The sequence below is a fragment of the Copadichromis virginalis genome, linkage group LG17 (genome assembly GCF_057382275.1).
Source record: "Copadichromis virginalis isolate Kocher_CV1m ecotype Utaka linkage group LG17, C_Virginalis_male_GT1.1, whole genome shotgun sequence".
Taxonomy (NCBI): Eukaryota; Metazoa; Chordata; class Actinopteri; order Cichliformes; family Cichlidae; genus Copadichromis; species Copadichromis virginalis.
In genome coordinates, this window is record NC_140634.1 from 13,900,633 (window position 1) to 13,913,836 (window position 13,204).

Genomic DNA, 13,204 nt, shown 5'->3' on the forward strand with positions numbered 1-13,204 from the left:
AAGCTTCTTTTTAACTGTTGACCGAGAAAGGGGCTTAACATACTAAAAAACATTTCTCTGAAAATGATCAGGTACAAGGACAAGACCAAAGATGAGTCTCAAAGCAGCCATTGTCCTAAAACCTTTGAAAGACCTTCAGGAAGCGTGGAGACCATTGTTCAGGATACCTTACAAGAAAGGCAGGCTCACTGACAACAAAATGTAAAGAAGAGAGCGGTGGCTCAAGGCTTTTGCACAGCACTGTACAGTACAGAATATAATATCATAACTTTGGGGCCTAACATTTTTCTATTCAATCAACCAGCCATGGATGTTAAAGTACGAAGTCAGTGCACTGGACGTAAATTAATTTCAACTATCAAACTTCAGATATATATTTTCAGTCAAAGTTGTTTTTATTTGACTTGTACTAAATCTGGCATGTTTTCCATACCTTCTTGTGGTGACATGATTTTTTTTTTTTTTTTTTTTGAAATTTTTTTGTCAGAATAAAAAAGAAGGAAAATGAGAAAGATGAGGACATCAAAGAGGAGGAACGAGAGCCAAAGGATCGGCGTTGCTTCCAGTGTGGGGACATGGGGCATGTACGGCGAGACTGCCCTGAATATCGTCACCTCAAACAAAGAGCTGCCGGAGCACCAGGTCAGCACAAAAAAAAGCTTCTTTTTTTCCCTTTGAAGTTGTGTATGAAAATGAATATTTGTCAGGATGGTGTTTCCGTTTTGCATAACTATTTTTAAGTCCCGGTAGAATTGCTACCACATAAGCTAGCGCAATAATTTTTTTTGCATAGGAAACCGGAGGAGTACGTACTTCTTACGCATTCAGCTTGTCCTAAGTCACGGTTTCCTTCCACATATAGCTTTGCAAAAATAGCATAAAAAGCACTTGCAGCAACAAAAGCATAGTATTCCAGAAACATGCTTTGCCGATCAGCTGTTTATAGCACTTTCTACGTTGGAAAAGACATCAGCGCGAACTATTGCATGTCTGCCATTGCCTGCCAAAATCGGAAGTGATGTCATATTTTGTGGGAAACATAGTTTTTACCTTCAGGGCCTTTAAAAGCCTATAATGGTGTTTTTAAAAGTCATGTTTGACTTTATTCTTTTCTGTATAGTTTCTGAGATGCTTGGAACTCAAATTGCACTGTTGGAAAAAGTTTAGTTTTTTTTTTTTTTTTAAGTTACATAATAATATTTATTTTCGTTTTTCATGCTGTATATAAAAATTGGTGTATGGCAAAAATAACACTATGAAGACACTCAAAGTAAATTTTCTTTGGTTGGAAACTATTTTGTGCAACTTTTTTGTATTTACAGTTTTGAGGTATATACCTCTGAAATTTCTGTAACTAGAAATATGTGTTAAAAAAAAAAAACAAAAAACGAGTTTCCTTTTTTTTTTTTTTTTGTAGTTTATTGCACATTTTTGCAATTTATGCAGTTACTATGGACTTAATGCATACATTTATAAAATTTTGGGATATAACAGTTCTATTGATGTAGAGCTGGGCGATAGAACGATAACGATATGTATCGCGATATAACTTTTACTCGATAGAGAAATTAAACTATCGTGATAGACTTCGCCGCTCTTGTCCTCTTAAAAAAAAAAAAAAAAAAAAAAAAAAAAAAAAGGTCAGCCAATCCAAATTAAGTAGCGCAGAGCCGAACCAATCACAGCCGCAGCGTCACGTCGCGTGACTTGTTACGTACAGCACAAGTGCCAAGCCGCACGTGTGTTTGTTTGGGAAGCAGCCAGCGGGTAATGGAGCCAGCGCTTAATGGAGGAAATGAGTGTGCCGACTAGAAAAATCAACCGAGCGTGACCGAAGAGAAAACAGATGATGGTTCCAATGCCGGAGAGATTGTCGAACAGAAGAGCCATAGAAGTTCCGTAGTGTGAAGGTATTTCGGCTATTTCAAGTCTGACAAAAAACAGAGTAGCGTGCACTGTAAATTGTGCCGAAAGCAAGTCTGGAAATACAATAAACTGGTGCATGCGTCACACTGTGCGCCACGTTATTGTTTCGGTGAAATGAATTTCTACAATACTGTTACTGTTAATTCTACTCTCTGCAGTGTTTAAATGCTTACATATACACACAGTTACTGTCCCTCCACACATACGACTCGGTTCTGCTTCTATGCCCCAGCTTTGTTTACTTTTTCCCACCGAGGCTTCTAGACTTCTGATTGGCCAACATTTCTGCACGGTTAGGAATCTAGCGCCACCTGCTGCTTTGGCATGTTCATAGCAGCGTTTTCCTTCATTTCTGCCTTTATGTGTGGACGGGATTATTTTTTAAAACGAAAACGGAAAATCTCAGTTTTCAAAAATACCCGTGTACGTGTGGACGTAGCCTCAGTCTCTGACTGGAAGCGCTAATTCGTCATTCGGCTTTTGTCAGACTAAAGTAACTGTTAAAACTGTTTGAAAAGCTAAGCTATACAACAAGGAGAGATTGAGAATTTCCTTTTAGTTCTCAGTTTATTTGATATTGACAAAAGTTAGTCAGTTTTGTCTGTTCTTCTGTAAAACAAACTAAGATTTATTTTTAGAATTAATATTTTGTTTCTAAGTGGAATTGACAATTTAGTCTGTTTCGTTTGTTCTATTTTGAAACTTAAACGCTTTAGCGGCTTCCTTTTGTGTAGTTTGTAATATTTGCCTTTATTTATCTGAAAAAGTCTCATGTTCCTTAAGTACATCTACCCTGTTGAACTTATTATGGGAAATAAATATTTAAATAAAAACAAGCTGCTGATTATTTCACATTTTACTTGTGAGCAACGGCACATTTAAATCTTACAAATATAGTTATTTGGCTTATATCGTGATATATATCGTTATCGCCTGAAATGAAAAAAACATATCGTGATATGAAAAAATCTCATATCGCCCAGCTCTATATTGATGTATAGCAACTTGAAATACTCCCCAAAATAGGACTACAGCATGTAAAAATATAACGATAAGCTCGGGCGGACTTGGTTCTATGGTAGGTCTTAAAGGGTTACCGGTAATATTGAAACAAACATATAAAGAAGGTAAATTATTCCCTCTAAACAAAATGTATAATTTCTAAACGTGCTAATCAGTGTTTGCGTGATTGCTCTGCCCATCAAAAAGTCATCTGCGTGAATATCATTGTTATTGGAGTGGCAATTGTCAGTTGGGAGATTTTTACATATCGCCCAACCTTATTATGAGTCTCTTTAAAATCTTAAATATCAATGTATGTAAATGCCCTAACAATTATTGATTTTGAGTTATAATTATCAGATGTGGGACACATCAGATATTCTCTGCAGTGGGAACTCAAAAGATAGCTTATATGGCTTTTTATTCTTTTACAGCTTCTCACATGGTGCGAACTATAGTGAGCTCTCAGTCCATCCCTATTCCCCAGACAGCTGCAGACTGTCCTGGAAGGACCAGACAGGCCTCAGAATGTGTAAGTACAACAGTTAACCTTCCACACACACTACGCTTTCAAAATAATCACTGACACTGGCTAGCACAGATGTGACAGAAGTTCATAAGTGATGCATATTCAACACTGAGATGTGATTTTCTTTTCTTTTCTTTTCTTTTCTTTTTTTTCTTGGTACCAATTCCAGTTCTGAGAACTATAAATGGCAGCATGTAACAACATGTGATCCGCTTTTCTTCAGTGTAGTTTTAGTTTTCATAATGAAGGAAGTTATTAAACTTTGCAATGTCTCTCAAACTACTGTAGGTCATAGGATCTTCTCTCACTTAAACAACTGAAAATTAAGTGCATGCTTCTGGAAAGAGATGCAAATAATTAACAGAAAATAAGTTTACTGGGCATATTCAGTTCAGTTTCATTTATACAGCGCCAAATCACAATAACAGTTGAATCAAGGCAGTTTATATTGTAGGTAAAGAACCTACAATAATCCCAATGATTACATTTTGCCATAAAAATAAAAAAGATTGTAGTTAGTGTGATTTATGAATGAATTTAAGAAAACATGGTCTAAAGAGTCGTCACTTTTATATGTGAATCCAAAAATAACGAACAAATAAAATTAGAACTTATTTGCACATCACTTGTTCAGATTGCTGATTTTTAACTTCTTCCTTTTTTCTTCCTTTCTTTCTTTCTAATAGTCTGATAGTCGTCAGACTCCACCCTACTCACCACAGCCCACTGCTGTTCCCCCAAGTTCCACCCACTCCAGTTCTACTCAGCCCTCCCACACTAAGACCAATTCTGCTGGTCCCCACAAGCAGTCTGCACATCCCCAGGTCCCGCTCTCTCTCCTTAGCTTTCCTACCTCCCACCCAGGCCAGTATCACCCAAGTGCACTCACTGCACTGGGACTTCTTCCCACCCACCAGCACCAGTCACACCAGTCCCAGGGACAGTCTACTCACCCAGTCCACCTTCCCTCCACCTCCTGGCCTATCCATGGACCAGTCCTCACCTCGTCCTCTCCCACTGCCCCCTCTCCGCCTGGCATGAAATTCGCCCTGCGTTCAGCGTCTGGGAACGGGAGTCCCACAGGTTCAGGTGGAAACCCCAGCACCATGAATCTGAATGACCCCAGCATAATCTTCGCCCAGCCGGCGGGGAGACAGCTGGGCATCAGCGGGCCAGGACGGGAAGGACACTGGCACAACCACTTGGCACAACCTGGGTCACTCATGGGCAATGGCACTGTAGTCAAGTCAGGTATTCACTGGGTGATTTGGGGTCACCATCTGTCTGTGTGGGATTCTGTCTCTATCTTTAGCTTTAAATAAAAGCATCAAACCATTTCTTATTTTATTACACAATCACCTGACTCTAGTGCTCAGGTATAGCTGCTTTAGAGTCTGCACTTTCTTTACAGAGAAAATCAAGGAATTCTTTCATTCAGAAGTAAATCTGGAGTTTTTGTTCCAGGATGATGTTTCGGATTTAGGTTGTGTATGTCTTAGGAAACTGCAGATCTCAATCACAGCTAGGAGAGGCTAAAGAAAATGGTGCAAATGTAGAGGAAATGTTACCAAACCCTCATGAGTTTGCAGTTGTCAAAAAGATTGTGCATGAGACCGAGGATTGTTTCTTGACCCTAACAATTTAAAAATGTTAGTGAAAAGAACGAGGTACACAGGAGCGACAGTCTACCCGAGCTCTGAGGCTTGTCAGTGTCAGTTTCATACACTTAGCTGTTTTAGTTTGTATTTAGTTGGGGTTTTTTTTGGTTTGTTTGGGTTTTTTTTAAATTTTCTATGATATTATTATAGTCATAAGCATTTCACAAGTTTTAATGATTTAATTTGTAAATAAATCAAATTTATGCAAGTAGTCAGCATTTTCAGTGTTGACCCTTCTGCAGTTCCCTGTGGCATGCTGATTTCAGCTTGTTAGTCTAATCCTGATTACTACCTTATGGGTGCTGCACCCACAAAACACCATTTGATTTGCAAAATCTGCACTAGGATTAAAATTCTTACCGGTACCAATTGTCTCTTTTTGACAGTTACAGAAAGATTTTTTTTTCCCCTTTGTCTACAGAGTCTGGCCACCCGGCTTCATTTGTAGCTGTGAGCCAAGGCTCTCGGTTATGGGAGCACAATAAAACCCCTCAGTACACTCTGTCTCCATCCTGGCCCTACAGAATGCCCCAGAACTTCATCCAGCAGGGCAACGGAGGCTACCACCATGGTAAACCCTTTGTGGCCCAAGGTTAGATATGATGAACAGCAATGCTTTTTTATTACTTTTGGAAAAGAGACATTATTTTTCTAAGGGATTTCTTTTCTCTTTGTTTAGGTTCTATGATGCATCCGAATCCCAACTTCCCACTGGTCCCTCATGTCCGGCATCCAGTGAATCTGAATTTCATCCAACAGAAGAAGTAAACTGGCATCTTTTTTTAATCAGGCTTATGGTCAGTAAAACAACGCATAAAGCATCATTTGATCACAAGACGATTTTTAAAATGAATTTTATCATTTTTGTACAGTTTTTAAGTTTTACTTTTTGTGTCATTACATTGATTTGTGATACAAATGTCAAATATTTTAATACCCCCGTTTTTGAGGGGGTCCAAAAAAGTGTTTTTATTTTATGTGTAAAGTAAGGAGGACAAATGTAAACCTTTATTTTTATTAGCTTTATTCATACTTTGCTTGCCACAAGATGAAGGCTTTGAATAGATGTTTGTTTTAAAAACAATCTAACATGTCACCCTAAGTATGTAGTGCCAAAAGCATTGATAGCAAGAAAAAAGGGGAAAAGTCTTAAATAATAATGGAAAAAAAAGCTATAAAAAAATAAACAAAAAAGCAAACCGCTTCACTGTGTCCTGTGTGTTTATGTCTCTTACCAACACTCCAGCATAATATGTATGATCTAGTTTGCATTTGTGCTTTGGTCATTAGAACTCAGACTACAAGCAATGATGTTTGAGCAGGTTGTGACTGCATTGAGTCCATGTGGAGAACAGATGGAAGGAAATTGAATATTTCAATTTCCTTCCATCTAGGAAGGAATATTTCCTTCCATCTAGGTACACTGGCTCCACTGAAAGCCCCCCAAAACGTTTGCACCCAGATGCTTAGTGGACTAGTGCACATTGTAACATTAAGATTGAGACTTCTTTTATCTTTCTAATCAGCTGCGCTGATGTTTCTTGAGATACTATAGAGAGTGGAAGCAGTAATGTGTACAACGTATATTAAAGATGCCAGTTGAAGAGATTTCTGTAGTCGAGTACAGATGTGCATTCTTTCTAATGGCAAGAAGAAAGCAATGGTGCTGTTTTCACAAATGGGAACATGGTCCTCAGTGTTTTAGAACAATTTCACAACAGCACTTTACAGCTGTTACAGTTGATTCAGTGAGCAGACCCTGCCTCTAAAGGCATGCACAACCAACCACAGCAGCACTGTGATCTAATCTAGCATTAATGTGATAAGTCCCATTTGATTTGAGATCGAACGCTGCTCTGAATCACTTTTGAAACATTAGCATTCCGAGTAGCGATTTCTTCTCTCCTTTTTGTGGTCACAGCTCTGATGCACTTCTCTGTTCTGTGTCGATATAATCTAATAGGGAGGGAGCCAAATCCTTGTAAGTTATAATACAACATGGAAAAAATAAACAAAGAAAAAGGCAAAAATTATAATTGCAATGTGTCGATCCACAGTATTCGGCTGTGGTTAATGCTCTGGTGTTTCTTTATTGTAATTTAAAATGGTTTGGATGAATTGGAGACAGATGCATAACACAGCAGGGATACATTGGGAATAAGAAGACAGTGGAAGTAAGACTCATCACAAGAAATAATAATAATGGATTGGATTTATATAGCGCTTTTCAAGGCACCCAAAGTGCTTTACAACGCCACTATTCATTCACTCTCGCATTCACACACTGGTGAAGGCAAGCTACGGTTGTAGCCACAGCTGCCCTGGGGCAGACTGACAGAAGCGAGGCTGCCATATCGCGCCATCGGCCCCTCTGGCCAACACCAGTAGGCGGTAGGGTAAAGTGTCTTGCCCAAGGACACAATGACCAGGACAGAGAGCCTGGAGATCGAACCAGCAACCTTCCGGTTACAGATGCGCTTCCCAACCCCCTGAGCCACGGTCGCCCCAGACAAGAGGCCACCAAACTAAAACCCAGACTAAGCATGAGAGCTATTTAAATTGATTTTACACACAGTGCCTCTAGGTGAATACAGCGCAGGGTCAGTGCTAAGTAAAGTGCTAACAGCATGTGCCCACCAGCTCACCCTAATCTTTACCAGAATATTCAACCTCTCACTGGATGAAGCAGCCATCCCATCCTGTCTAAAATCAGCCACAATCATCCCAGTGCCAAAGAAGTCTCCCATCACCAGCCTGAACTATTATCGCCCTGTGGCCCTCACGCCGGTAATCATGAAATGCTTTGAAAGACTAGTCCTTCAGCACACCAAGGATTACCTCCCCCCAGAATTCAACCCCCACCAGTTTGCATACCACACAAACGGGTCCACAGAAGACTCCATCGCCCTCCACTCTGTGCTGAGTGACCTAGAACAGCGGCAGAGCTATGTCCGAATGCTCTTCGTGGACTACAGCTCAGCCTTTAGTACAATCATCCCAGACATCCTCTGCTGACCTTCCAGCACTCGCCCATTGAGAGCCTGCTAACTTACTGCATCACGGTATGGTACGGAAGCTGCACTAAGGCGGATAGAGCCCTCCCCCTGCATGTTTGCACTGAGTAGGAGATGCTCTGTATCTCACTGTACAACTGTATAGTGACAATAAAGGTATTCTATTCTATTCTATTCTAAAACTTGGGTTAATTACTATAAACAGAGGAACCCAAACTGATGAAAAATGCCAAATATTTTTTTTTCAAATTACTATTATTAGTGGACAGAATGTTAAAAGAAGTTACTTTTAGTCGCTCTAAGCTGGGCATTGTGTTCTTTGGCTATTCAAAGCCATGGAACTTTAGACTTTCCAAGCAAATAATGATGGCCATACTGATGTTCTATTCAGTACATGTTACTTTATGTTCATTTTCAATTTTATGATGTTTCCATTTTTACATAATTCATCCCACATAGCAAAATTGGTATGGCCCGGATCTGTCCCACACAATGTGCTTACACATGGCCCACATACCGCAAAGAATGACGTACCTTTGGTGGCCCAGATCTGGTTTACCAGAGGTAAACCCACACATGGGCCAGCACATGGCCAGTTGCAGACACACTGCTGGCCCTGTGCTGGTCCAGAACAGTTTCAGCTCTGGCCCCAGATGTCAGCCTAATGTGTACCTTAATCAAGCCATGTAATAACAACATGTGCCGGAACATAGTAGTGCAAAAGTAACATGACGTAACTCTGTTCAGACAGTGAATAGACTGATTCTTAAATAGTGCTTTTCTACTCTCCCATTGTAAACGACCACGGCAGATCCTGGTGCACGTTCATGCTTTGCAGCATACTTTATTAACACTTTCACGGTTGCTGTACATCCGCACCCAGAGCTGCAGCTCTCCCACTGCCAGCTCAACATAATAACCACAACAACAACGCCAACCACAGGAACCAGTACAATATTTAATTCGACGGGGCGTGATTGCGGATGCCGTGCAGGTGTGTCCGCCTCCTCTGCACGGCACCGCAGGCCACGCCCCGCCACACCCATATTACTCAAAGTGCTCCATACAACACGTCACATTCACCCAATCACACACTTTCTCTAAACTGAGTGTTTGCTAACTACATTCACACTCTTGACACGCAGACTGGAGGAGCCAGGGATAAAACCACTAACCTTCTGATCAGTAGGTGACCTGCTCTACCTCCTGAGCTACAACCACCCAGTGGTAAATATGAGTAAACCCTCACTAGGTTTTGGATAAAATGTACAGTCACAAACTTGTCAAACCTGCATTTGAAACGTTGGCCACCATAGCAGTATAGTATTGCAAAATGGCATTTGTATCTTCTAACTAAAATAGGAAAATAGGAACATAAATATTGCCATCATTGCCAGACCTGGCCCACATCTGGTTGACATACACCCTGCCATGATACCAGTCAGTTAGAAGTGCCAGCTTGATGCCGGAACCGGGCCAGACCTGTTTTCTATGAGCCTGGGCCATATACACCAAACCACAATCAGGCCAGATGTGGCATGCTATTACATAAACAGTATATTAATTAATTTAATATTAATTTCACAGTACTCGATATAGTTATAGATCCAGAGGGCAGATTCTTAATCATTAAACTATCTATACTTGATAAAAAGCTATGTATTGTAAGTGTATATGGTCCAAATGTTGATGATCCCTCATTCTTTCACGGTTTTTTCAGTGCACTCTCTGAACACTTAGATGGCACACTTGTTCTTGGAGGCGACCTCAACCTTGGACTAAATGAAGAAATGGATAGGCTCAATACAGCAGGAACTCAGCATAATTGGCAGTCCACAAATATAATCAAACAGACTTTGGCCTTTGCGATGCATGGCGCTCTCTTCACCCCAACAGTAAGGAATATACTTTTTTCTCACATGTTCATCACTCCTACTCTCGTCTGGATTATTTTTTGGTCAGCAGCTCATTGCTGAGTGACATTTCAGACACTGAGATTCACCCTGTAGCTGTCAGCGATCATGCTCCTGTATCTTTAACACTAATGCACAAGAATAACACTACGCCAAGTAATAACTGGAGATTTAATATATCACTGCTTAAAGATGAAGACTTTATTAAATATTTAAAAAAAGAATGGACTCTATATTTAGACTATAATGACACTCCCGGAATATCTGCCTCTGTTCTATGGGAAGCAGGGAAAGCTGTGATGAGAGGTAAAATAATTTCTTTCTCATCACATAAAAAGAAAGAAGAAAACAAAAATATTTAGGAATTAGAAAAAAAACATCAAATCACTAGAAGAAGCTTATGTGTCACACCAAGATCAGGAAACATTGAACAAAATACGCGAAACAAAACTAGAATTAAATGAGATAATTGATAAAAAAACAAAATTCTTAGTACAAAGACTACGCTTACAAAATTATGAACATGGTAATAAATCTGGTCAATTTCTAGCAAACCAGTAAAAATAAATAAAGAAAAAACAACTATATGTGCTGTTCAAGATTCATCTGGGAACACAATATATGACCCGAAACAAATAAACAACATTTTCAGGGATTTCTATAAAACGTTGTATGCACCACAAATAAACCCATCTAAAAAAGAAATTGATCAGTTTTTGGACAACATAACTCTTCCAAAATTATTGGACACTCAAGCAATGGCACTGGATTCACCACTGACACCAGGTGAACTCCAGGAAGCCCTGATAAGTATGCCCAATAATAAGGCTCCAGGTCCAGACGGCTTTCCTGCAGAATTCTACAAAGAATTCTGGACGATTCTAGCACTATTTTTTTACAGAACGTTGTTGGAAATCAAAGAAAGGGGCAGACTTCCATCAAATATGAATTCTGCAAACATTAATCTCCTGCTAAAACCAGGCAAAGACCCTGTATATCCCTCAAGCTATCGTCCAATATCCCTTATAAATGTAGACCTTAAAATAATCTGCAAAGAGATTAGAGAAAATAACCCCCCTCTTAATTCGTCCTGACCAAACTGGTTTCATAAAAGGTAGGCACTCATCAACAAATACACGTAGATTACTTAATTTGATAGACTACTCATGCAGTTAAAAACATCGAAACTACAATATTTTCCAAATTCCTTTGGAAAGATAAACCCCCACGTATAAGCTTAAAAACACTACAAAAGACCAAGGATAGAGGAGGATTAGAACTACCTAAGTTTCAGCACTACTTCTTAGCCAACAGGCTTCAATTTATCTCAGGATGGCTAAAACATACCCTCTTAGACGAACCTTGGCTAAATGTAGAACAAGCACTTTGCAATAATCTAGAGATTTCAGATCTACCATTTATCAGCTCAAACATCCAACGACATGAATGCTTCAAAAGCATCAACATCAGCTTCTCTCTGACAGCATGGTGGGAGTTTCTAAAATTGACGGAGTCTTCATTAATCCCATGCAAACGTACGCCTATCTGGAACAACCCTGACATATTACAAAACAATAATATGATAAACTTTCCATATTGGAGTGGTAAAGGAATCAAATACTTAGAACATATATTAGAAGGAACAAAATTTATTCCATTAGACAGACTAGTTCCACAATATGGGGATCAACAAGAAAAGATTTTTAGAATATCAACAAATTAAATCCATAGTAAAAAAGAAATTTAAACCGGGTCAAGTCGAACTACAAACACCACCAAGTGTGGTACAATTTCTTACTCTTAAAACCCCCAAATTACTTTCCAAAATATACAGCAGCGGTGCTGCTGAACTGGGCCCCGGTCCGGATGGGCCTGGGCCCCCTTTCCCTGGCGGGTTGCAGAGTGTAGGGGTGCCTACTGGGGTCAGCGGTGGAGCTGGCCCCAGGGAGGGGTCACTTGCCCCTCCCTTCCTTCCCTCCCCATCTCCAGCTGCCTCCCTCTTCCCGCTCCACCACAATCACCCACACATGCAGGGCCTTGGGGTAAAGGTGTGTCACCAGGGTGCAGGGGAGGCATCCTCCCCTCTGTCCCCTTCTGGCTGCCTGTGCGTCAATTTTATCCCACAACTTAGACATTCACATTACTCACACTCTCATAACACATACATATAGGATCTTGGGGGTGGGCACGATACACAGACTCCAAATTACCATCAGGGTGTACAACCCACCCCTGGCGTCGTTGCCCACCTCTCAATTTTAAATACACGTAGACATTGAGGGCTAGCAGGAGGGGCTATGCGCTTACCTGCTGCTCTCTGGCAGGTAGCTCCATGCCCTCCTGGGTTTTAAATGCACCTTAGAACACACATGCATCAACACTACATATGGGCTAGGAGGAGGAGTTGGCTGTCCGATTGGGGTCTGGAGTGTGGGGCCTCCCTGCTGCTGCTGAGTCGGGGTGGTCTGCTTCTCTCCACACCAGGGGAAAGGGTAACACCACCTGGGTCTGGGTGCAGTTTGAAAAAAGTAATCAGTAACTAATTACTGATTACTTCCCCCAAAAAGTAATCCCGTTACTTTACTGATTACTTATTTTCAAAAGTAATTAATTACTTAGTTACTTTTTAAAAACACGATTTACAACCTGAATAGGTAATAAAGCAATAGATCTTTCAGCCCAATTCTACTTTTTCTGCATAATCCATCATACAAAATGTAATCAAATGGAAAAGTCTCTTTTTTTTAAACTTGTTTTATCAGTTTTAATCTTTTAACTTTATGCATCAAGCAAAAATTAAATTATATGCTCCATTCTCTGACTGGAAGAAATTAGTTTAACATTTAAATCTATTTTCTGCAAATTCCAGCACATAAAATAAAATATTTTTTGTGTTTACACTCAGTCTTTCAAATAGATGCAAGTAAAACACAGCAGAAAATAAATAAAGTCACAGACTAGCGGTCCTTTTGCTCTATTTTCACCTGTATAGCAGGAGTGGTGTAGGCGGAGGTGTGCGTGGTGCAGGTGTGCCGCGGTCAATGGAAGAATCCGCGAGTTTCTCTGTGAATTTCCCATTACGTCGTAGCGCACTCGGTGCTTGCTCGGAAGTTTAGGGGTTTTTTTCGCTGTAAAAAGAAGTTTTCTTCCCACGCACAACGG

The 13,204-nt window shown here is 40.2% G+C and overlaps 1 protein-coding gene across 3 annotated transcripts in view; it reads left to right on the top strand.

Annotated features, from left to right (window-relative positions):
- The window catches only part of tut4 (terminal uridylyl transferase 4), a 41,728-nt gene extending 35,409 nt beyond the window's left edge, over positions 1 to 6,319 (top strand). For all 3 annotated transcript variants that reach the window (XM_085437507.1, XM_085437508.1, XM_085437509.1), the window contains 5 exons: positions 488 to 642; positions 3,363 to 3,460; positions 4,144 to 4,708; positions 5,537 to 5,707; positions 5,795 to 6,319. In XM_085437507.1, coding sequence (XP_085293633.1) covers positions 488 to 642; positions 3,363 to 3,460; positions 4,144 to 4,708; positions 5,537 to 5,707; positions 5,795 to 5,883 — 1,078 coding nt within the window. In that variant the 3' untranslated portion in view covers positions 5,884 to 6,319. The remainder of the gene's footprint in view (positions 1 to 487; positions 643 to 3,362; positions 3,461 to 4,143; positions 4,709 to 5,536; positions 5,708 to 5,794) is intronic.
- The last annotated feature ends 6,885 nt before the right edge of the window (positions 6,320 to 13,204 follow it).